The 24,275-nt window shown below is 45.9% G+C and overlaps 2 protein-coding genes across 3 annotated transcripts in view; one reads left to right on the top strand and one right to left on the bottom strand.

Moving 5' to 3' along the window:
• The first annotated feature begins 46 nt into the window (after nucleotides 1–46).
• Nucleotides 47–2,838, top strand: LOC137885976 (thioredoxin-like). Its single transcript, XM_068728346.1, has 5 exons — nucleotides 47–605; nucleotides 893–997; nucleotides 1,255–1,320; nucleotides 2,338–2,403; nucleotides 2,541–2,838. Exons 1-4 carry the CDS (start codon nucleotides 480–482, stop codon nucleotides 2,356–2,358), a joined length of 318 nt encoding a protein of 105 aa, XP_068584447.1. The 5' UTR covers nucleotides 47–479; the 3' UTR covers nucleotides 2,359–2,403; nucleotides 2,541–2,838.
• An 88-nt stretch (nucleotides 2,839–2,926) lies between these two features.
• Nucleotides 2,927–24,275, bottom strand: part of svep1 (sushi, von Willebrand factor type A, EGF and pentraxin domain containing 1) — a 75,139-nt gene continuing 53,790 nt past the window's right edge. The window contains exons 20-49 of one of the 2 annotated variants that reach the window (XM_068728342.1): nucleotides 23,152–23,240; nucleotides 22,619–22,715; nucleotides 22,249–22,362; nucleotides 21,638–21,751; nucleotides 21,241–21,442; nucleotides 20,612–20,769; nucleotides 20,307–20,505; nucleotides 19,941–20,116; nucleotides 19,662–19,786; nucleotides 19,429–19,558; nucleotides 19,131–19,301; nucleotides 18,718–18,891; nucleotides 18,428–18,547; nucleotides 18,126–18,302; nucleotides 16,400–16,484; nucleotides 16,082–16,273; nucleotides 15,374–15,541; nucleotides 14,577–15,249; nucleotides 11,685–14,413; nucleotides 11,245–11,479; nucleotides 10,736–10,891; nucleotides 10,133–10,196; nucleotides 9,495–9,668; nucleotides 9,208–9,384; nucleotides 8,110–8,292; nucleotides 6,891–7,061; nucleotides 5,329–5,424; nucleotides 4,644–4,739; nucleotides 4,422–4,515; nucleotides 2,927–3,211 (exon numbers count right to left, since the gene is read on the bottom strand). In XM_068728342.1, coding sequence (XP_068584443.1) covers nucleotides 3,181–3,211; nucleotides 4,422–4,515; nucleotides 4,644–4,739; nucleotides 5,329–5,424; nucleotides 6,891–7,061; nucleotides 8,110–8,292; nucleotides 9,208–9,384; nucleotides 9,495–9,668; nucleotides 10,133–10,196; nucleotides 10,736–10,891; nucleotides 11,245–11,479; nucleotides 11,685–14,413; nucleotides 14,577–15,249; nucleotides 15,374–15,541; nucleotides 16,082–16,273; nucleotides 16,400–16,484; nucleotides 18,126–18,302; nucleotides 18,428–18,547; nucleotides 18,718–18,891; nucleotides 19,131–19,301; nucleotides 19,429–19,558; nucleotides 19,662–19,786; nucleotides 19,941–20,116; nucleotides 20,307–20,505; nucleotides 20,612–20,769; nucleotides 21,241–21,442; nucleotides 21,638–21,751; nucleotides 22,249–22,362; nucleotides 22,619–22,715; nucleotides 23,152–23,240 — 7,370 coding nt within the window. In that variant the 3' untranslated portion in view covers nucleotides 2,927–3,180. The remainder of the gene's footprint in view (nucleotides 3,212–4,421; nucleotides 4,516–4,643; nucleotides 4,740–5,328; nucleotides 5,425–6,890; nucleotides 7,062–8,109; nucleotides 8,293–9,207; nucleotides 9,385–9,494; nucleotides 9,669–10,132; nucleotides 10,197–10,735; nucleotides 10,892–11,244; nucleotides 11,480–11,684; nucleotides 14,414–14,576; nucleotides 15,250–15,373; nucleotides 15,542–16,081; nucleotides 16,274–16,399; nucleotides 16,485–18,125; nucleotides 18,303–18,427; nucleotides 18,548–18,717; nucleotides 18,892–19,130; nucleotides 19,302–19,428; nucleotides 19,559–19,661; nucleotides 19,787–19,940; nucleotides 20,117–20,306; nucleotides 20,506–20,611; nucleotides 20,770–21,240; nucleotides 21,443–21,637; nucleotides 21,752–22,248; nucleotides 22,363–22,618; nucleotides 22,716–23,151; nucleotides 23,241–24,275) is intronic. The other variant, XM_068728343.1, reaches the window with a different exon arrangement.

Below are 24,275 nucleotides of genomic sequence, written 5' to 3'. Positions count from 1 at the left end.
CTGAAAGTGCAAAGACTCCGATATTTAAAGGAACGGCGTTGACTGGTATTTTATGCTTTAATACAAATGTGAGAATAGTTTACACATATACATTGGGACAATCACATCAATAGTTTTTACACATCGTACAAGTATATAGCAGCATATGTTTAATACTGTCGAGTCTCTATATGAAAAAATACAGCTTTATTTTACAAAATGGTTCTTTGCCTTCTGCGGAGATGAGCATGAATGCTTTACAAGTTAGTCTGAACCCCTTTTTATGAAAGGGTTGACTGAATACACTGAATATGACAAAAGCTTCCTCTAAGTTTTCTGTGTTTAACACACTTTTCTGTCTAGTATCTATCGTGTGGACGTGCGTTCTTCTGTGTAAACTTAAGAAGTTCAAAAGGAAACCTGTTTTATAATTTCTATGAACACAAGGAAGAGGTATGAAAACAATGTGTAGGTGTGTCTGCGGCCACTCCTGAATTTACATGCAGCCGCCATATAAAACGCCGCGTCTCGTCCTCTTTAGAGGGAGTCACAAACTTGGATACTTGGTGTTCACCTCGAGACACGCTCACAAGATGGCAAACACCATTAAAGAAGTGGCCGATTTGGTAAGTCGTATGTTGTTCATTTTGCAGCGTTCGTCGTTCTTGTAAGACGTAGTGTTAATCACAATCGGCTTTATTGGTCAGGTATGCGGACGTGTACAAGGAATTTGACTCCGGTTTACACGTTGCTCTTAACGTACAAACATAGAATATACAAATAAACAAGAAACGTATAAAAACAAGGACATTAAGGACACAGAGAAACTAAGCACAAACATTGAATTACTATGTACAATATAAATATATATCGAAGAATATATGTCTTCTGTTTGTTGTTTCATTTTCTGCAGGCTGAGTTCAAGCAGATGCTGAAGGATGCTGGAGACAAGCTGGTTGTGGTGGACTTCACAGCCACCTGGTGTGACTCCTGCATAGAGATCGCTCCTACATTTCATGTAAGTGGACAATTTGGCCATTCAGGTATTGTTAACACCACAGTTGAGATCATGTTTGTTGTTTTCAGACTCTAATGAATTTGTCTTAAGGGAGGAGAACACTTGATTTTTTACAAATCCTTTTTAATCTGGAATCATTTCAAGCCAGTAAAAGAGTGTGTTGGTCACTTTTCATTAGTCTGGATTTCAGAACATGACAGCAGGCGTCCTGCACGTTCATTTTGATCATTAATGCTCATCGATCGACTCTCTTTCAGGAACTGGTGTCAAAGCCTGAGAACAAGAACGTGGTTTTCATGAAGGTGGACGTGGAAGAAGCTGCTGTAAGTGTCTTCTGTTTTCATTTCACTTGTCATGTTTTTAAGTCTGACGCACCAGTTGGTTTTGTTGGGATTCTACCTCTCTCGCTATAGAAGGCTGCAGGTCTCGCTCTCTACTGTACTTTTTCGTCAGCAGAGCCGTATCAAATAACCAGCTGGTTCCGATTTACAATCAAAAAGTATTTAATAACTAACGGAAGCTAAACAATTACAAACTGAAGTACACTATCGATAGAATATGTTCCGCGGATCAGAGTTAAATCACGCTCCACCCAGCAGCCCAGTCCCCTGGTTTACTGTATGGCAGCGTCGATAACTCCAGAGAGATCCTCGGCAACAATGTCTCATACTCTACAGTCTCCTCCTGAAACTGTAAAAGTCCATTATCAGCTCCGTGATTGGCTGAAATCCAACTGTCCCCTCCTGGCTTCGGACAGTGTCCACTCCTGGTTGACCTCCTTGGCCTCATCTAAAGTTCCACAGGGCTGTAATCATCAACATCTCTGCTTGATCAACACGTCTCCTTCCCCCACTGTTCACACCTCCTCACATTCCTGCAGCCGGCCTCTTCAAACTCATCACCATACGGTCGTTTATGAATCTGAAAGGCTCATCTCAAAAGGTCCCCGTCTCTCCCTCACGGCTCAACACTTTACCTTTATATTCAATGGTTATGCTTTTATGGTTTGACACTTCTACAATTAAACATGTTATGACATTTTATATAATAATATCTTTGGCTTAAAACTTATAAATAAACATTGGCATAAGATATCCACCACTAGGGGTGTTATTAAACATACTAGGAATGCTTTAAATTCTTCAGTTTACTACAACCGCCGTAAGTACAAAGACCCTCGCATGTCCAAAATATCAACAAACCATCTTTTGGAGTTGTAAAGGAATTTTTTTTTTTTTTTTTTGGGGGGGGGGGGGGGGGTCTCATCCCAGTCAGGAGGTAGCAGTGTTTTCTGACTCCGCCCATCCATCTTACTGTTCTTCCTTTTTTGCTCTTTTCAGGAGGTCGCTGAAGAATACTAAGTCAGCTGCATGCCCACCTTCCTATTTTACAAAAATGGACAAATGGTAAGCATGAAAATGGGGGGGGGGGGTATTTTAACCCGTTTTCTTGGATTTCAATTTTGTTTTCTTTGTCTGAAAATCAAATGCTTCTAATGTGATTGAATTTAAAAGGTGCCGTCTTTAACTCTCCCGTCTTTCAGGTGGACGAGTCCTTCGGCGCTGACGTTGATACGCTGCTTACAACACTGGACAAGTGGAGAACATAAAGTCCCGCCGACCAATCCAGTGTCCCTCATCGTATCATCAAGGCTCCGGTCATGACTTCCACTCATCACGTGTTGGTGACGTCCTCTTCGTCCTGTTCAGCGTCTTGACTGGCTGAATAAAACCCGATGACCACTTTTAATTCTGTTTTATATGAGATTGGCTTTTGCTCCTGAACTTTCTTTTGTACGTTGTGTTCAACACGGTGGATTTAATAAATGACGATGAGTTCCAGGAACTGTGTCCTCTTCTTATTCACATTGTAAACACAACCTCCTGCTGAAAGTGCAAAGACTCCGATATTTAAAGGAACGGCGTTGACTGGTATTTTATGCTTTAATACAAATGTGAGAATAGTTTACACATATACATTGGGACAATCACATCAATAGTTTTTACACATCGTACAAGTATATAGCAGCATATGTTTAATACTGTCGAGTCTCTATATGAAAAAATACAGCTTTATTTTACAAAATGGTTCTTTGCCTTCTGCGGAGATGAGCATGAATGCTTTACAAGTGTGTCACTTTACTGTACAAGAATTCCCTTCATGAGACGATTCACACGGAGCCTTCAGAAGTGATAGTATCCCGGTTTCCTTTTCCTGCAGAGAGAAAGTGAACCAGGCTTAGTCTGTAGCTCCTTTTTACCAAACGGTCACAATACGACAAAGTAAATGAAACTTTATTACCAAGTAAAGATGACTCACTACTGATTACCCAGAATGCTTTATATGCACACTAGTATCTCACTGGAGTTCACACTGGATAATGTTCCCTCTTATTTCTGTGTTTAACATTCTTCTGTGTCCAGCACCCAGTACTTATCGTGTGGACGTGCGTGCTTCTGTGTATCCTGTCCTAAGATGTTCACAAGGAAACCGGTTTTATAATTTGCATGGATACATAAAGGGTTAGGTGGTTGGTGGATGACTCAGGAAACCACGGGACTTCCTGCAAAGCTCATTTGTTTAGTGCACAAAAGAGGAGAGCATGAGGGACTGCAGCGTGCAATGATGGAAGACGACAGCTGAAGATGTAAACTATCCGATACACGTTTGAATTGAAGCCAGAAGGATTTACATTCATCAATAAATGTGTGTATGCCGATGCGTGTTTTCATGTTAGTCGAAGCAGCTGTCTTTCAACTGGCCATTTCATTTGTACGACAGCGTATTAGAGCCATTGTAGGAATAACAAAATAATAATTACAGAGACGAACCAAGAAAAAAAAGTTGCAAATGTTATATTTTCTGAGATTAAAGTGGTAAAGTTACAAGATAAAATCAAATGAGTATCTAGTTTTCTTCTAAAAAAAGGCCCAATTCACTGCAATGTCTCTTTAAAGTCTGGATGCTAATGAGAACATTGTGATTCAATATTTCCTTATTGCTAAATCCCTAATCAAATTACATCCCAAAATATAAAAAGCGTCTGCGGTGTGATGAGGTGGATCCTTGACCAAAAAAACCCAACCTCTATTTAGCTTCTCCTGGATTTGTGTCTTTCATCTCAGAGGTTATTTATGCAAATGTGTGACTTTATAATCTTTAATGAACAATCAAGTTTTTTTCTAATAAATTAGTTTATTTCTCGAAATTTTACATCTTAAATCTCAGAGAATATCCAATTTTGTTTCTCGTAAATTTCCGACTTTAATCTAAGTTATTTCTCAGAACATGACATAAGTGACACAAAATAATCCCTGATGTTCTTGTAAGAAATACACAAAATAATACAATACAATAACAGTTACCTTCTGCCTTTTAATAAATGTAATCAAAGAACGTTTTTGTTTGTCTCGTCTCTAATCACCTGGAGCAGTCGTGTCCGCTCCACCCGGGACTGCAGTGACATCTGTTCGGCCTGATGCATCGGCCTCCGTTCAGACAAGGTGATGAACACACAGCTGTGGATCCAAAACAGCACAGTCAGCATCCCTGTACCCACGAGTTTCTGATACCGGTGTCACTACATTCCCTCAGGACACATCGGCCTAAACGAGTGAAACCATCACCGACTCGCACGTGAACTCACCACTGTGACAGCGTGTGCCGCTCCACCCGGTGGGACACTCGCACTGGTACGGTGCCACACAGCGGCCTCCATTCAGGCACGGCAGGATGCAGATCGCTGTTATTGAAGAGGACAGAGGAGTCATTTAAGGTCACCCGTCCACCCGCTCTCTCTCTCTCTCTCTTTGTTGACAGCAAAAACATTTGAGACACTTTTGAAACTCCAGATCTTCGTGGCCGCAGGCTTGAGAGAAGCAGGTTTTTGTTTCAAGAGGACAATCCGGTGGCTGTGTGAAGAGGACAGTCACCGTAGTAGTTGGACTTTAAAGCCCCAGTCCTTAGTTTGTTTTGTACAGTAAAGGCAAAAACAAATAGCTCTATTTTTGGGGAAGATGAGGGAAAAAACTCCCAATATAAAACAAAGAAAACAGGCAACTACTTCAATTTTAAATGTTACATTTTTTTTTTTTTCAAGCTGAATTACTTATTTCCAAGAAACCTATGAACATATCTCTGCTGCTTTTGAGTCAAAATGTCAACACACGGTCTGACACACAGAATGCCTCTCCATGCCTCAGCTGAAAACAGCTATCCACTCCATTATGGGAATCTTCAGTCACCACTGCCTGTTAAAAAAAACCTGCTTGGCAAGCTGCTTGGGTTCAGACTCGCCCGTTCGAGTGAGTTTGTAACTTAAGGATACTTACGCTCCTCACAAAGTCGACCCATCCAGCCCTCGAGGCAGGAGCAGGTGTTGGGCCGCTGACACACACCTCCGTTCTGGCAGTGCAACCAACACACCGCTGAGGGAGAGGACACACACAAAACGTACGTTCTATATGTAGAAAAAGTCACATTTTTATGCTTCTCACACACGCGCGCGCGCGCACACACACACACACACACACACACACACACACACACACACACACACACACACACACACACACACACACACACACACACACACACACACACACACACACACACACACACACACACAATCATCAATATTCAACCCTTTCCAGCGAATAAGAGGACACAACAGTTTCAACAACAACAACAACTTCATGCACCAGAGCACGAACAGCTGATTAAATTCCTCAACGCAAACTCATCAAAGACGTTATCAGCAACCCCCTGAATGTGTGTGTGTGTGAGAGAGAGAGAGAGAGAGAGAGAGAGAGAGAGAGAGAGAGAGAGAGAGAGAGAGAGAGAGAGAGAGAGAGAGAGAGAGAGAGAGAGAGAGAGAGAGAGAGAGAGAGAGAGAGAGAGAGAGAGAGTGTGTGTGTGTGTGTGTGTGTGTGTGTGTGTGTGTGTGTGTGTGTGTGTGTGTGTGTGTGTGTGTGTGTCTGACCGGAACATAAAAAGTTCATCTGGATCCAGCCTTTATTTCTAGTATTGAATTTCACGTTGCATGAGATCTGCTGCCGTTTTTTCTTTCTCTGGAAAACTTTGCAGCGACGGGAAGAAGCTCATAAACATGAAGCTCTGATTTGTCATCTGCATCCTTTTTTGTAAACTGTGTCAGTCTGTGATGTTCACTGCTCAGAGTCAACTTGTTGTATGAACCACAGACGGGTCGGAGTCAACAGGTCACAGTTGTTTCCTGCTCAAATTACAGCTCCTTTCTTACATGTTGCTCTTTACACACAGTTCACTTCATAGTCTTGCATGATTGTGCTGATTGTGGAACGGAATTTCTCACTCCGTCTAATCCACACAACGTATCTTAAACCTAAAAAAAAAAATACACCAAATCTGCAATAGAACAGCCCCTGAGATGCCAAGCCCTTTAAGAACTGAGACTTTCTAGCGGTCCTAACATGACAGGGTTTTAGTCTTCCTTCAATGGGGGCTGGTTGTGTAAAGTACTCCTATATGACGACACAGGAAGAGGCATCGGTCATGGTACAGTCAGGGGGAAGAGGCTCTGTGGTGAAGCTGCCTTTTTTAGGTTGAACGTTTGAAACGTATCCTTTCCCAATGATGAGGGAAAGGCACAAAGAACCCGCGGCGAGATTTCTTGGCGACTAAAACCAGTAGGAGTAGACATCAGAGGACGGAGAGAGCATTCACAGAGATGTTAATACCATCCAGAGAAATGTGTCTGTTGAGTACGAGCAGTCCAGAGAAGAGTTGAAAAGCGGATAAGCAGCATGAGGTCATGCTGCTAAAAAAAAAAAAAGGGGACAGTCAGAGGAAGCAGGAAGTGTCCTGAGAAAGAGGAGCGTCCCATCTGTCGAACACAGAGGAGTTTTCTCTCTACCTCTGCATGTGGGAGGCGGCGTCCAGGTGCCGTTCTCCAGACACCTGCTCCTTCCGACGCCCTCCATGGCGTAGCCGCCAAAACACGAGTACGCGGCCACGTCCCCAAACTGGAACACCGCCCCCCGCACCACCCCATTGGCCACGTGGAGGGGGGGGCCACAGGACACCCCTGTACCGGATGGAACGACCCACGGGTTACTCACTACACGTTTTCGTGTCTGCCTCAACATGCTGCTACTTTAATGACCTGCTTTACCTCAAAATATTCGGTTTGAGCACAGAGGAAAATTGTGTCGTGGTGTTAACAAAAAAAATTTGTAATATGAGTTTCCAGGAATCTGTGTGTTTGTGGGACTTCTATATCGTATCGTAAGGTGTTACTGTTATTTTCTCTAACCCTTCTGTAGCAATGAAAACATATTGAATATGAAATTGTGCACTGCAGAGAAATACATCTGTGTCCATTGGATGAAATCAAGCTGTGTTCCCTGATGTCCCTCATTCATGCAAAATATCCAAATATGCCAGATACTTCAGTTGCGTGGTTGACAGTCGGTGGACTACCTCTTAAAAACCACAAAAAAAAAAGGACTAAAAGGATTAGAGGGAACATGCATATAAGAGAACAAACACCATGCAAATACAAACAATGAGCCATAGCAACGTGAGCACAATTGTGCTGCATATTCAGGACAACTGCACGCAAGAAAGATCAGAGGATTATGTGACAAAGGTTGCCATAGAAGCTGCAGAGGTGCCCCTAATTAGTCCGGCAGAGAGGACACCGCCGCAGCGCTTGATGCCGCCCTGTTTGTTCCGATGAAAGCTCAGCGAGAGGCAGACAGCGACAGACAGAAATGAGGCTTCAGCTATTAGGTGGATCTGAGCCGACAGAACATGCAAGAGTAGAGCAGTGTTTGAAACGAGACGAGGGGAGCGTGCGAGAGGTGTGGAATATCAAACACACACTTTCTACTTGATTAACTCCTGGATTAGAACATGATTTGCTAGTTTGAGTAAATAACAACATCTTTACTTGATTGATTTCCCCAAACATTAAATAAACCTTATGACTGAGCAAGAAAAAGCAAAAAAGTATAGATTTTTTAGGCCAAAGCTTCATCTTTTAGGTGAGGTTCTACGTGTATTTTAAATGGAAGTTATACAGTTTATCTGCAGCTTTCCCAAAGAGGACAAACAGTATTTTTGACACCTACTTTCACACACGGAGCTGATGGGGCTCCAGGTCCGGTCTGGCCTGCAGGTGACGGTGCCGCTGCCTTTGATCTGCTGACCTTTGGGACAAGTAACACGGACCGACTGTCCGACAGGGAATTCCTGCTGGGACCCAAACCTGCTACCGACCTCCCTCCAGCCTGGAGGAGCCGGGCAGGACTTAGCTGTAAGGAAGGACAATGTGGGATTATTGATGAATAGATACAGACACACTGAATCTGTTAGCAATAAGAACGTGTTGTTTCTCAAACGCACAACAACAATATTTAATAGCTAATATGGCTGACATCATGCCAGGGTACTGGCTATATATATACATATAACAGAGGCTTGAAATTATACACGTATATGGAAGTTTAGGGGGGGCAGAGTAATCAGTATGAGCACCAAAACACCTTTTTATGTTTCCGTATTTTCTTCCTGTATCTTTGATACCTATAAAATCTAAAAATGAAGATATGTTTTAGGCTATGCTTGGTGGTATTCTTCTTCTCTGTTTCTGTAAATTGGGGTAGATAAACACTGAAGACATCTTTTAATGTACTCCAGTGAGACAGCGCCACAGACATTTGAGTGGTAGGAAGAGTAACAAGTACAAGTCCATGTACCATTGCAATGCACCACAAAGTCACAAAGAGAGTTACATTAATTTGCTATATTCTGTGCTGTCAAACTGTATGTGCCCAAGCATGATTTCTATTTGAATGAGTTATGCATTAAGGTATCTTATAACAAACTTCTTTGCAGCATCTAAATGTTTCTCAAATGAGAAACACTGTAAGTTTCCTTTTTACACATTTCCTCCCACAAGAATAATAACATGGGTGAATTCTAGTGAATAGCTCTGACTCAAACTAATTCTAAGCTATGAGGAGGAACAGCTGACTCATTGGTGTTTTTGCAACAGGCTATGTGGCAAACACAGATCATGAAACTCTGTGTGCTGCAACCATTCCATTTGTCTCTGAACAAGCAATAGTTACAACAGAGAATGTGTTGACAAGCTGTAAAGAAGGAAGACAAAACACGACAGGAAGTCTAACAAACTGCCCGTCACTGTTTCTGTGTGCGTTTCTCACGTTGGCAGGTGGGGAAGCTGGAGCTCCAGGTGTTGCCCCCCATACACACCACCAGAGAATCTCCCACCAGGTTGTAGCCTTTATCGCACTGGAACTGCACCGCGCGGCCCGTGTTCAGGTTGTGCTCCTGCACTTTGCCGTACTGCATCTGTTTCGGGCTGTCGCAGCCTTTGACCGCTGACATGAGAGGAGATGACGGGAGATTAAAAATCCCGATTCAGAAAGAAAAAAGCACGCGGGTAGAATCAACTTTTGAATTCACTGCTTCCCGGCCATTTTTTCCATACCTTCACACGTGGGCACCGGCAGGCTCCACGTGCCGTTGGCTAGACAGATGAGAGTCTTTGGGCCGACCAGCTGCAGGCCGGTAACGCATGCATAACTGGCATTGTTTAGGTAAGTCTCTCCTGTCGTGTGGACCTGTGCATGCTGTACTGTGGGAGGAGGCCCACAGGATTGTGCTGAGGAGACAATAATAGACAAGCGTGAACGTGTTGAACGTACGGTGGGGTTGATTCGTGTGTGTGTGTGTGTGTGTGTGTGTGTGTGTGTGTGTGGGTGTGTGTGTGGGTGTGGGTGTGTGTTTACAATATAACAGGTTGCACAACATATACTGAAACTAAATAAATGAAACAAATATATTTCTGTGAATATTAACGGATAAACTGATTCCTAGCAGCTTTACTTTGACATGTTGTTGCAGGGTAAACCAGGGTAATAAATAACTACTTATGGCCCTGATGTATTTAGGTTGGGCAACGCCCTGGTATTGTGCATCCTGGCTCACTGGAATGGCTGTGACCATAAGTCATTTGATCAATTACACGCGTGTGTATCCTGCTATGACAGGTCAAAAACGGCTGCTGTGAATAAATATTTGACATCGTTGAAGACTCGTCTGTCCCTCCTGTGTAAACAAACCTACCGACACACACTGGCTGGGTGCCGCTCCATGTCCTGTCTCCCTGGCAGGTCTGGATAGAGTCTCCCTGTGACAAGAAGGACAATGTGTAAAGATGCCAGAATAGTAGACAACTTACACACACAGCAACGTCTAGAAACATTGATCTGTAGAAACAGCAGGGAACATGATAGATGATGATATAGATGGACTGAAACAATTAACCTTCTTACTTTCACAAAACCGTCTAACTGCTATAAAGCAGTTAGACGGTTTTGTGAAAGTAAGAGGCGAGCATATCAGTGGATCAGGAACTGAGTGACTCAGCTCCTTCTGTTCGCTCTGTTACTGTACACTGCTATTGATCTCTGAGGGGAAAGTCATGTGACTTTCTGTAATCTGATGGTCAGCCATTAGATCAGCCTACTGTTTAAAGGCACAGTGCAGGAAAGGAGAGGAAGCCCTCTGTTTTACACTCACTCACTCACACAAATCACGACTTTTAGGAGGCTTTCACAGTTTTATCGATGTTTGTTTTCTGGTGAGGTAATCCCTAAATGTTTTCTAATCTCAGCTGCTGAACTACTACAACTCTACAAAAGGAAACGTTTGCCTGATGAGCATTACCTTCATGTCAAAGCCTGTCAGGCATGAGTACATGACAAAGTCTCCATAGTTATAGTTGTCCCCCTCTGTGGCACCGTGGAGAAGAGGAGGGGGCTTCTCACAAACCACCACCTTGCAGGAAACTGAGGAGATGCTTGGAGCCCAGCCTCCACCCAGCTGACCGCACAACACGACAGACAGGACAGGAAAGCACTACATTATTTATGGTTTCTAATTGACACGATTAGTGGAAAAGAGATGAGATGTGCAGACCTATAATGGCTACTTCTTTCGATCACAGTGACGGTGCACGGCCTATTGCAGCAAACTGACTGAAACATTTCTGCATTTCTCTGGATCTTTAATAACCTTTAACCTGCTTTTTGGAAAAAGCAGGTCACAACTATGTATTTGCATGCAGGTAATGTGACCAAGAACATCTTGTTCACCGTTATTCAATGAGGAAGTCACACACACAATATAAAGAATTGAAGAAAGTTGGACTATTAATTGACCGACGTCTTTCCTACCTGACACTCGGCTAGTGCTGACCCCTGCAGGTGGAGACCAGGAGGGCAGGAGAGGGTGACGGTTCCCTTGACAGGGGTGAGCTCCTTCCCGGTGATTACCAGATTGGGGATGGAGAAGTTGGTGGGGAGCAGGCAGGGGGTCGGGCTGCACCGAACGCTGTGTCTGGACCAGGTGCCGTCACTCTGGCAGGAGAGAGAGCCTGTCTGCGTCGCTAAATTGTACCCCTCCTCACACCTGGAGAGCGAGAGAGAACGTGAGAGGAGGGGGCAAACATGGGATTTCACAGGAGTGTAATTGGACTATAGTTTCATCTGATCCCACAAACCTACTGGTCCTACTGGACTTCTGTTTGCACAGGCACTGTGGTGGCTAAGGCCCATCAGAAACGGCAGAAAAATAAGGTTTTAACACAAATTGCAGTACGAATTGCAGTATTTACCTGTATTTGATCTGGTTTGGGAAGGTGAAGGTGTCTCCGATCACCTGAGCGTGGGCCACAGTCGGAGGTTTCCCACAGTTCATAGGCTCACAGCTGATTCTGGGTTCCCCCCACCGGCCGTCTCTTCCACAGGAGAGGCTTGGATACCCCCTTGGCTGGTAGCCGGGCCGACACCTGTATATAACTGTGTCTGTGAAGGTGGCACTGCCGCCCTGCAGGACAGCGTTCAGGACTGTAGGCGGGGCGACACTGCACCTCCCCCGGCCACAAGCCGGCACCCCGGGGCTCCACACCCCTCCCTTCTCGCACACCGCCTGAGAGGGACCCAGCAGCTTGTAGCCGTCGTCGCACTGGAAGTGAACTCGGTCGCCGCAAGCGCGGTCGCGACCGAGAACCACGCCGAATTTCACCACTGGGAGCGCACAGACGCACGGCCGACACTGAGGCACCGCGCCCACCCAGAGGCCTTGAGCGGAGCACCGCAGGACGGGATCCCCGACGACCTCGTAGCCGTCGAAGCAGACGTACTCCACCACGTCGTCGTAGGTGAAGCTGGAGCCGTTCAGGAAGCCGTGACTGATGTCCTCAGGTGGATCGCAGCTCATGATGTCGCAGCGAGGCGCAGGTTTGTCCCAAAGTCCATCTGACTGACATATGTGCGTTGGATCTCCGTTGAGCGCGTATCCCTCATCGCATTCATAGCTTACCTTGCTGTTGACGCCGAACTCTGACCCCAAAACACGGCCATTGGGTATTGGTGTGGGTTTGCCACAGTGGGCAGGTACACAGGTGGGAGAGCCGTGGCTCCAGGTGCCATCAGCCTGACAAACACTGATAGATTTCCCTTGTAACAGGAGACCGGGCTGACAGCTCAGTTCTATCTCATTGTTATAGCTGTATTTCTCTCCTTTAACAGTAATATCAATGGGGACTTTAGGGGGACCACAAGACACTGGCTCACACCAAGGCTTCTGTCCATTCCACTTCCCATCTGCCCGGCAGGCAATAGTGTCACTGCCCTTTAGGACAAATCCAGGACTACACTCGTAGAGCAAGACCTCAGGATACACAAAAGCACCGCCGCGAGCTGTGCCGTTAGCGACAGCGCCTGGGTCGCCACAGGAGACGGGCCGACAAACTGGGGCGTCATTCGTCCACAGTCGTCCTGAAACGCACTGCCTCACAGGCTCCCCCTCCAGCTCGTACCCGTCCTCACAAGTGTAGGTGACCGTGCTGCCGAAGGAGGTGTCGGTCACGTTCACCCAGCCGTGCTCTGGACCGGGTGGCGTTTCACACTCTGCGGGGACGCAGGACGGGGCTGTCCCATTCCAGCCTCCGTCCTCCTGACACACTAACCTGGTGGGGCTTGTGATGTCGTAGCCTTTGTGGCACCGGTACTCGATAAACGTCCCGTGAAGGAAGCTCAAGTCCATGGGTGAGGCTAATGTTCCAGTGTCTTTAGATGCAGCATCTGAGCTTCCTGCCAGCTGCGTCGCCCGAACATATTCCCCAAAGTCAATGTGAGGAGGCAAGCCGCAGTCCGAGGGCACGCAGACGGGAACGGAGCTAGACCAGCCGAACTCCTCGCAGGTCAGATGGTCGTGGCCTACTAGCTGGAAGCCAGGGAAGCAGCTGTAGAAAATGGTGACACCAAAACTGTGATCCTGGCCCTCGACGAATCCGCTTTCGATGGGTTGGGGTGGGGTGCAGGAAATCTGCACGCAAGCGGGTGGCTTAATGTCCCACTCCCCACTGGCCAGGCACTTCAGAGTCTCCGGGCCTTGAAGACGATAACCACGACGGCAGGAGTAGGTGGCGCTGTGACCAAACTGGAGTTTTGTATACGTTACTTTTCCATTGGCTGTTTGTTTGGGGATTGAGCATTCAATTGGGCGGCAGGAAGGCACCCCTCCAATCCAGAGTCCCGTCTCTCCACAGAGGACGGTGGAGTTGCCCACTAAATTATATCCAGTCTTACAGCCGTACAGTGCTTTGCTGAGGTACATCAGACCCTGGACATCAACGATACCGTTAGAAATCTCCACAGGCTGAGGGCATTCAACGGGGATACACTCTGGGTAAGGACTGCTCCACTGCCCGCTAGCCAGACATGACACAGAGCCTTCTTTTCTTATAGTAAAGCCATCCATGCACGTGTAGCTCACCACGGAGCTGAAGGGGAACGGAGACGAGGACGAGGAAGGCCCACCAAACGACACTTCAGGCAGTGGGCCGCAAAACACCTGCTTGCACACTGGAAAGGTGTCGTTCCACTCCTGGGACGGGGTGCAGCGGAGGATCCGGGCCCCCTCCAGGACGTAGCCGTCCTCGCAGGATAGTTCCACCGTACCAGATTCAGAGTCCAGGCCCTTCAGCACCAGGTGGTTCTCCTCCAGCGGCGGCTCTGGACACTGCACCGGTGAGCAGCGAGGACGCCTCGACTTATCCCACCTTCCGTACTTCAGACAGGTCCAGGTGGTGTCCCCGGCCAGCTCGTAGCCCTCATCGCAGACGTACTGCACTTTTCGGCCCACCTGGAAATCAGACCCCCTGTAATGTCCATGGACGATGTTGGGAGGAGGGTCACAGGTCAGAAGGACACAGGCAGGTGGGTCGTTGTTGGACCACTGGCGGTTGGCTTGGCAAACTCGCTCTGGATGACCAACCAGTCTGTATCCTGCGTTACAGGCGTACGTCATCTTGCTGTTGAAGGTGAATCGACCTCGGCCCTGTAGAGGAAATATAAAGGGATATATTACTAAACATATTTACAGTCACTAATAAGGAAAAGGTGTGTTTTTTACTGTAACCCAATAATTTCTACAAAGTTTCCTGGAAATAAAGACGTCATTTGGTTCAGTTATTTGAGTCTAAAAGCAGCATGTGGCTAACCTGGATGTATCCGTTCCTGAGCAAAGGAGGTGGAGGGCAGGAAACAGGTACACAGGTAGGCAAAGCTCCTCCCCACTCTCCATTGGCCTTGCAGGTCCTCCTCTTCTCCCCTCGGATCAGGAAGCCTTTATCGCAGCTGTATGCCACCACGGCGCCAAAACTATAGTTTGTCCCGCTCACATATCCCCGGTCGACGCTCTCAGGCTTGGAGCACCTCACCGGCACACAGCCGATATCATACGGCGAAGGCTCCCACTCTCCTCCCATCAGGCATCTCAGTGTGGCTGTGGTGTTGAGCGTGAAGCCCTCCTCACATTTATAGCTCACTTCGGTGTTGCTGGCATATTTGGGTTTGTTGACTGAATCTAAAATGGCATGGGGCAGTTCAGGAGGACGGAGGCAGAAGTTGGCGATGCAGAGAGGGGCCTCGGTGCCGTCGGGGGGCGTCCAAACACCCTGAGCGTTACACACCATCTTAGAGTTGTTGCCGGCAGTGTACCCGTCGGTGCAGTAGTAGTTAGCAGTGTCTCCAAACAGCTGGTGGCTCTCGTAGGGTTCGGCGTGGTCGATGGCGGGCGGGGGGCCACAGGAGCGGGGGACGCACTGGGCAGAGCTGTCACTCCATTGGCCACTTGGCAGACATTCTCGGGTCTCTGGGCCAATCAGAGTGTAGCTGTGAAAGAGATCACCAAAGGGCAAAAAGAAGTCACATCTCAGTACGACATGATAACATAATGTTCACATTTTAGTTTTAGTTTGAACATGTGTCCATTGAAATCAAGTAGAACCACATTTACCCTTCTTTGCAGACATAGTGCACCTTGTTTCCCAGTTCAAAGTTCTCTCCGACGGTCACGGCGTCTCTCAGGGCCGGCGGCTCGCTGCACAGGACGTTCACACAGCGGGGCACAGGCCTGCTCCACTCCGCCGTCGCTTCACAAACCACCTCCATGGAGCCCTGCGGCCTTCGCAGCGACACAATACTTCATTTACACACACTCTTTGATTTATAGGATCTGACACGTGAAATAAATACATCGCATTTGATGACAAATGTACACAGTATAAAAATCATTGGACATCGCAACTGCATTGTGCTGACATCACTGAATCAGAACAGAGTCTGTACAACTTATTTTTGACTAAGCAAATGTAATATACCGTATATATATATATATATATATATATATATATTGTTTCAGATGAAATGGGGTGTTTGATGTTTGATGACTGATTCTACAAACATAGTGGAGACATCAGGGGCTTGGTGCAGATACTATGTCATGTGAATTCATTTTGGGCTTTTGTCTTTTGTTTTATGATAAGACATTGGAGGCAATTATGTGCTTAATTCAGCTGTGTTAACTTCTTTCTATTAAGCAGTCATAAAGACCTGGTGTAAAACAAATTCAAATTATAGATATTATCAGCATTTACTAAATCAAACATCATCATATGAGGATAGTGAACGGACAACAGTTCAGATGACATTCATTGATCCCTACCTGTATCCCTCAAAGCAGGTGTATGTGACAGTGGACTGGTAAGTATCCGTGTTGAGATTGTAGTTGGCGTTCTCGACAGTCGGAGGGCCCCCGCAGGTCACTGGGTGACAGACAGGTGGCGTCCCGCTCCACCTCAGACTAGTGAGACACTGGAAGTCATAAGGGATCTGAGGCAGGAAGCCCTGCATACAGCTGAGGAGGAGGAGGAGAACAGAGTGAGGCGCAAACTCCACTCAACTCTTGAAGCGTTTTCCTTGACACGTCGGAAACACCTCGTCATCGTTACAACATGGGTGTCGTAGGGGATGCAAACGATACCTGAAAGTCACCTTGCTTCCATAGGTGAAGTTGTTTCCCTTCATGACGGAGTTCTCTGGGACAGATGGCGTCGGGCAGGAGAGGGCTGAAGTGCAACAACACAGGGACGATTAGTAACGGAGGTTTTCCATCATTCGATTGTTCCACCAGAACACATGAAAAGACTAAATGCTAATGTGGCTTTCTTTGTCTTCAGAGTAAAAACAATCTATACACATTTCAATGAGGAGGGACAAAATGACAAACGTCTCTCAGTGTTAATTCTTCTTCGAGGATTAATGCCAGATTACATTTTACACTAATAGGATAAAAGAGCACACAGGAAAGTGTATAAATGGATAGAAGCCAAAGAGGCTCGACTGAGAGGCATTAGTGAATGAAGGGGAGAACTTATTAAAGGGGCACTTCAGTAATTAAATATTGCACTTCCATAAAGTTGAAGGATGTACAAAAAGGAAAAGACAAAATTAAAGCAACAGAGCCAGACACACTTAAAGGCTCTTCTTTGTGCATGAGTTATGAAGATTGAGATAATAGATAAGGCACTATATTCTCTCCCTCTCTGCATGTTAAACCTGCTGCAGTCTTTACATTCATCTGGCCGCATTCAATTCAGACTGATCGTTTGCTGTTGGGACTATTACCTAAAAGCGATCAGCTGCTTTAGGACTGAGGTCCAGTTAGAGGTAAGTCAAAACAGGGACTCTACCAGTCACACTCCCATCACCTCATACTTCCGATACTCCGATGACACTGCACCGCTGGCATTCTTCAATAACAATGGAAGATGGATATGTTCCACCTCACACAATGACGTAGCTGAATTTCTGTTTTGCGAAAACCTGCGGAAAAGCTGTCGCCACACGTTGACCCGTTAACGCGTCCTCTAATGCAACATCAATTATTCAACTCCTGTTATTGCCGTCTGTAACGCACAGGGAAACAATTCAATTTGTTTTGATTTTGTGCAGATGTCTTTATATGTTTCAGATGACATACTGAGTTTTACTTCACAATCACGCGGATAGTATGGGTTGAACGTAACCGATCGGCACAATCTGCAGGCGCAGAGGGAGTCAGTTCCTCTTCTTAGAGGAAGAATGTGGCTGAGAGCCAAGATGGAGGTGCAGCGGTGGTCGGGCCTTTCAGCCCGCCGCACAGCAGAGGACAAAAAGACTGCTGCATACATAATCAGCCCATTGCATAATGTGTGTTTGTGATGTACATGCGTGTGTATTTGCATCTGCAAATGTTTGTACTATTTGCTTTTGTGTGTGTGTGTGTGTGTGTGATATGCAAAATACAAAATAAATACACAATATACGTGTGCTATTGTGTGTTTCCTGAAGTGTATCAGTACTTCTGCTATCTGCATGGTAATGAAAGACGGTGATTACATCTGTGTAGTATCATTTGTGTATCAGAACAGCTGGATGCTTTGAATAGGAAACACCTTTATCATGTAATGAATCCCTTTCCATTGAGCTGCTCAAAATGTGAGCGTTTCAATGCGAATCTACATTTATGTCTTATGCGTGCAAGTATATCCATGTTTCATGTAAATAAACAAACGATAAATACTAATAACAATAGAAATGTGTCATGTTTTTGTGTTCACTCCAGAGACAACACAGCATGTGGGTGTATTTACGTCGGCCACCATGAGACCTGCTACTACAGTGCTGCTGTACAGTGTTGGCATGAGGTGACCACTCAACCCCCTCACCTCTGCAGTATGGGATTGGCTGGTCCCAGCTTCCCGTCTCCAGGCAGTTGAGGCGAGACGAGCCGATCAGCTCGTATCCGTTCTCGCAGCCAAAGACGACCTCGCCGCCCATCAGAAAGTTGCTGCCGTGTCTGTGACCGAATTCAGGAGACCCGGGGTTCTCGCACTTCACTGGCGCTGGTGGGAAGACAAACGCACACATGTAACAAATGAGTTTATATATGGACAGGGGAATCGGTTCACAAAGCGTCTTTAACAGCATCTTCTCTGACACATATGCGTGTGGACCTGTGTCTCGTTACCTGTGCAGTTTTTGCCGTCTCCACTGTACGGGTGGATGCAGGTGCAGGTGTAGGAGCCGTCCGTGTTCTGACAACTTGCGTGTTCATCGCAGTCAGATCCCAGAGCACACTCATCCACATCTTAACACACACACACACACACACACACACACACACACACACACACACACACAGAATAATGTACACATAACATAGGTATTTTCTTCCTTGTCAATCTTGAAAACAGGATTTTTAGTTTCTCAAATATCACCAGTTTAAAAAAAACCCAACTATGTTATGTAATGAAGTACCGAGACAGGCTGGTGGACTTCCTCCCCACTTGCCACTGTTGGTGCAGTGCACTTTGGTGTCTCCCAGCAGGTAAAAGCCGGCGTTACACTGGTAGACCACGGAGCTGCTGGCGTGGAAGTCCGTCCCTTGAACCAAGCCGTTCTCCAGAGGACGAGGAGGCCCACAGGACACTCCTGCAACACATATATCATAATATATAATCTCTGCCTTTTAGTATGTCAATGAACGGTACGGTTGTACCATACATCCGCGTCCTGCGAAAGGAATACAGTCGAATGTTTTAATTATTCTTCAGAGCTTTAAATTTAAACAGCGGACTGACAAATACATCCAATCAGGTGGAAAAAGACATGGTAGATTATGACTCAATAACAATTCAAATCAGAGGGCAGTGTGTGTGTCTCTGCCTTACGTTCACAGCTGGGCAGAGGATGGCTCCACTCTCCTTTATTTTGGCACTGTAGCACCGGCTCCCCCAGCAGGTAGAAGCCGGGATCACAGGACAGCTGGACCTGGGCGCCGGGGCTCACCTCCACCGTGGAGACGTGCAGGTGGGACACGGCGTTCTCCAGCTTGGGGCAATCTGGAGGGACCAGGAATGGTTTTCACTGCGAGGCATACTAATAGAAAGATCTTATTCCAAAACATTGTGCACATCTGTTTCACAAATGTATTTGAAGTTCAAGGTAATTTATGGTTTTCTCTCTTACCTGCACAGAAAACGCTGCTGAGGTTTACTTTGACTCGGCCCACCACCCCGCTGAGGAAGTCTGGCCAGGCGAGGACGTTCCCTCTGTGGGTCACATGGGAGGATGGACAGCTGCTGGCCAGGACCTTCACCTACAGTCACACAACATTCCTGTTTTATGACTCTGTTACGTTAAATGTAATATACATGGGTGTCAAAGACTATTTTAACTGAAACGCCAATTACTCCATCTACCTGTTGAGGTGTGAGGACACGATCCCAGATGTTGAGTTGGCTGACGGAGCCGACAAAGGATTCCACAGGGTTGAAGCCCTCGCCCCTCTGATCCTGGTCCTGACCCAACACCAGCGCCCCACCACCTACAGGACACAAGTTAAAGGTTAACCACAACTCACTGAGAAAGGATTCTCCTCATTCCACTTGGTTACTGTGTTCATACAGAAGAAAACGGGAATCAACTGTAGATTTGTTCAGAAACGGAGACCGGTGACCAGGTCGAGGATAGCACTACACCTGGGATAGTGGTGCCGACTGACAGGCCTTTGCCTCCGTCTGAGGGCTTCCCGTTGATGTAGATTCTCCAGTCACCATCCCAGCTCCTCCAGGACACCCCGATGTGGTACCATTGACCCGTGTTCACTGCAGGACAGTCAGTGATCCGCTCCTTACCATTTACATACAGCACCCACCTGTAGGGAGGGAGGAAAAGCAGTCAAAGAGGATTCAATAAAAACCACACAAAGCATAAGGAGAGAGGTACTTTTTATTCCTCTAAAGGAAAGGTACTGATAAAAAAAAAAAGAAACTGGAGAATTATTGAATACACACTGAAACTAAACAGTGCATTTATATTCTCTTAACTCTTAATACATCACTGACCCGTTGTAGTCTATGAGGAGGAAAGCGTTGTCGCTGCCCTCCACGGCGTAGGAGACAGGTGTGCCATAATTGGTGGTGTCTGACGACCTCATCCAGAAGGTGCAGGTGATCTCTGTCAGCGCCGGCATCATTCCATCCATCATAACATAACCATGGATACCAGACACCTCAAAGTCCAGGTTGAAGGCAGAGGACATCTCTGATAGGACAGGGAAAAAAAGTCCTTATTCACTGCATACAAACACAGAATCTCTCTTCTCCTCCTCTGGAGACGCCATGATGATGTGTCATCTGTCCTATAGTACCTGTCTCACACCTGGTTCCGTTGAACCCAGGGAGGCATCGGCAGGTGTAGGACCCCAGACCATCCAGACAGCTGGCGCCGTTCACACAGGGGTTTGGATCGCACTCGTCCACGTCCACCTCACAGAGCCGGCCGCGGTAGCCCTCCACACACTGACACCTGAGAGAGGGGAGGAGGACGCCGTACAACGCCACCACCAGTTACACGTCACCAAGCACATTGACCTTTCCTGAAACTGTCATGGTTAATACACCATACTGAATGGATCGGGATTTCTAATGTGTTGCTATTCTCAGTGGTGTTTTTCATTGTTCATTAAAACTATTTAGAAAGCACAGTTTCTACAACAAATTCAATTTCCTCATTCAGGTTGCTCCAACAAACTCTGCTTCACATATAACAGGTCCAACAGGAAGGTTTTGTCTACATTTGAATCAGTCTGCGCTGTTCCTTTTCGGACTGTGCTCTCTCTCCACTCCACTCTCCTATTGTCTTTCTGTCATGTCTGCACAAGCAGGTGGAGCACAAACACCCACCGCACTCGCCGTTAAGAGGAACACCAGCTATTTGACGTTTTGATTTGTAACATTCCATCCAAAGAGTGTTTCAAATGCAAAGAGTCTTTATTACCTGAAATTGTTAACAGCGTCCAGACACGAGCCTCCATTCAGACAGGGGGCGCTGTAACATTCATCGATGTTGACCTCACAGCGATCCCCCGAGAAGCCGACGGCACAATTACAAGCGTAGCCCCCCATCAGGTCATCACACACACCTCCGTTCAGACAGGGGTTGGAGAGACACTCGTTTATTTCCAGCTCACAACGAGATCCTGCAGAAATGTGAAAAGACAAGGCACTAGCCTAAATACGTTTCCCTGTTTTGTACACCATGGTATAATCTTATATGCAAACCAATAATCTGCATGGATAAGTATCTGTTGTGTAACAAGTTCAATTGTCTGATAAGGAAATCAAATGTCAAACTGATTCCCAGACTGAACTGTAACCCGGTCCTTTTCTCTAACCTGTGAAGCCGCCGGCACAACTGCAGGTGAACTTGTTGACCTCGTCCACACACACGCCTTCATTCAGACAGGGAGAGGAGACGCACTCGTTCACCTCCGCCTCGCACAGAGAGCCTGAGACAAGAGTCAAACAGAGATGGAGAATAGGCACAAGGTGACGACAAACTTTGCTAAAATCTTACCGTTTAAAGCACTTCCTCATAAACCGTCTCACGCTTACGGATGAGTCTGACGTGTATTAAATAGTAAGGCTTTAGCAACAATGCATGTGTTTGGGAAGTACTGAGTATAAGTGTGGATAAATTAGACTGGGATTATCCTCTGCACTAGTTGTGTGAGAGACTTGTCTCCCTTTTTTTGATTCTTTCGTTCCCAATGGAGGCACGTGTGAAGTATTCCAGGTAAGTATTCCAGGTAACAGGGTGAGTAATTGATGTGTAAATAATGATCATTTTGTGAAGTATTTCTGAAACAATAGCATCTTTGAGACACTACAACCATTTAGTTTCCTGTTGGCGAAGATCAAAATGATTTAGAAGTCAAGCTCAAACACCAGCACATGAAAAGCATTCTTTCTGTGCATCAATCTATTTCCTCAAAAGGTCCCTTACCTAAAAAGCCAGGCTTGCACTGACACTGGAAGTCTCCCATGCCGTCTTTACACAGACCTCCATTCTGGCACGGAGTGGAGTCACACTCGTCTATGTCAATCTCACACTTAGCACCTAAGAGAGAAACATCAGAGGCTGTATCAAACACTCGTCGTAACAATGTCACATACAACACGACTGTGGCTGAAATGAATGTCCGCTGCCATAAATGTCAACGCTGCAGAGAGAGTTACAGCTGACAGGAAATACAACACACAAACCACTAATGCTCATCTTATTTCTGCTGCGGAATGCTTAAAAGTCCCCCTTCTTCATTAAAGTTGAGGATACACAAGCACCGCACCAGGTGAGTGTCAGGCTGCTGGTTTACCTGTGAACCCAGGCATGCAGGTGCAGACGTATCCCGCCCCGACCTCCTCACACGTCCCCTTGTTCTGACAGGGATTCAGGAAGCACTCGTGGAAAACCTGCAGGAGCAGCCAATCAGATCCATCCGTCACACAGTAAAACCCGCAATGAAAACAGAGAGTCCTTCAGTTGATGTTCTGCTCATACATTTAAATTCAAACATTCACGATACAGTTTATATTGTCTCTATTCCGACCTATTCGTTTTTTTCCTTCGACCATATTTTCTCTTGTATGAATAGAAGTTCAATATTATTACTTTATCTGTATCAATCCAGTTTATTATTTACATTTTTGAACAGAGAAACTTTCGACAATCAAAAGCAGTGGACAAAAGATATTGGCATCAATGTAATTCAATTGAATAATGCATCATTTATTTTGTATAAAGTACACTAGTAGTCAGTATCTATAACGTGTGATAGAGGTGCTCTATAATGATGGTAGAGCGTTCATTTCTAGACACATCGTTAGTTTAGACGAGGTAAAGACGAACCTGACTGCTGGCTTGGTAGTCCTCACGGACCTGCACCTCTGGAGCCGCAGTCACACTCTCCTCTTTGGGAAGGAAACTGGAGCCAAAGCCTGAAAATGACACCCAGAGAAAATGCAGACAAAGTAAGCACAGACAGGTTGGAAAAAAAACAGCAAGGATCTTTCCCTCTGCTACCAGACTCGCAGACGGTCGTGATCCGTCTGAACAAAAGCCCGTATTCTTATTGAAACCTGGCAGCCGGTCCTAACCGCGGTTCATTCCCACACTTCAGGCACGCGGTGTTATTTATTTCCATTCTGCATCAGAGAAATAAAACTCATATTATTTCCATTTCTCCCCCGATCCCGTGCAGTAATTCCTTTTCCAATTGGATTGAGCTGTCACAACACGGATCAGGACCCACACATCGGGAGCGATGGCAGGAGGTTTTCAAACTGTCACACAGAGCCGCTGACACTGAACAGGTCCATTCATTCTGCTCTCTGCTGACTTGACTTGGCACGTCGTGTACAAATTTAACATAAGTCATTTTACATGCCAACTCAACTCAGCACAATGGTGTTCTGCTTAATTTAAACTGGAGCTACCATAGTCTAGTTTAGTCTTAATTGGCGGACCTAAGAGAGGAGTCCTTCCTTCAACACACTGCTTACTGTGGCTATGATCTGTTCAGATCTAGATCCAATCCAGAATTCATGAAAGTCACATTAAATCTTTGTTTCAATGTCCTAAACCAATAAGTTATGGAAATTTCCACGGGGTGTGTTCAACTTTTATAGGTCTTTATTTATTATGACAGAAATTGGAGAAAGCCCGTACAACTGGTGAACAATTTGGACAAAGTGTTGTCATAATAAAGTTATGTCTGCTGCGCATTAATCATTCTGAAAAGGGCTGACATTGTTTTCATACATTTACAATGAAGCCTTTAAGTCAGTATATGCAATTTAAGCATATCTTTCACTAAAAAGTAACTTTTTATCAACGTGTTAAACAATCTTTCTGTGACAACTTAAGGGTGGTCTAAGAACGCCCCAAAGAAGGAGAGAAATCAGATTTTTTCTCTGAGAAACTACAAGACATTTAGTGGTTGAGATCAGCGATTTTATGTTGAAACCACTTTG

This window comes from Cebidichthys violaceus, unplaced genomic scaffold, assembly GCF_023349555.1.
Source record: "Cebidichthys violaceus isolate CVI_PGR_0920_01 unplaced genomic scaffold, fCebVio1.0.p SCAF_41, whole genome shotgun sequence".
Taxonomy (NCBI): Eukaryota; Metazoa; Chordata; class Actinopteri; order Perciformes; family Stichaeidae; genus Cebidichthys; species Cebidichthys violaceus.
The sequence above is the reverse complement of the archived record's forward strand: the minus strand, read 5'-3'. Positions and strand labels throughout refer to the sequence as shown.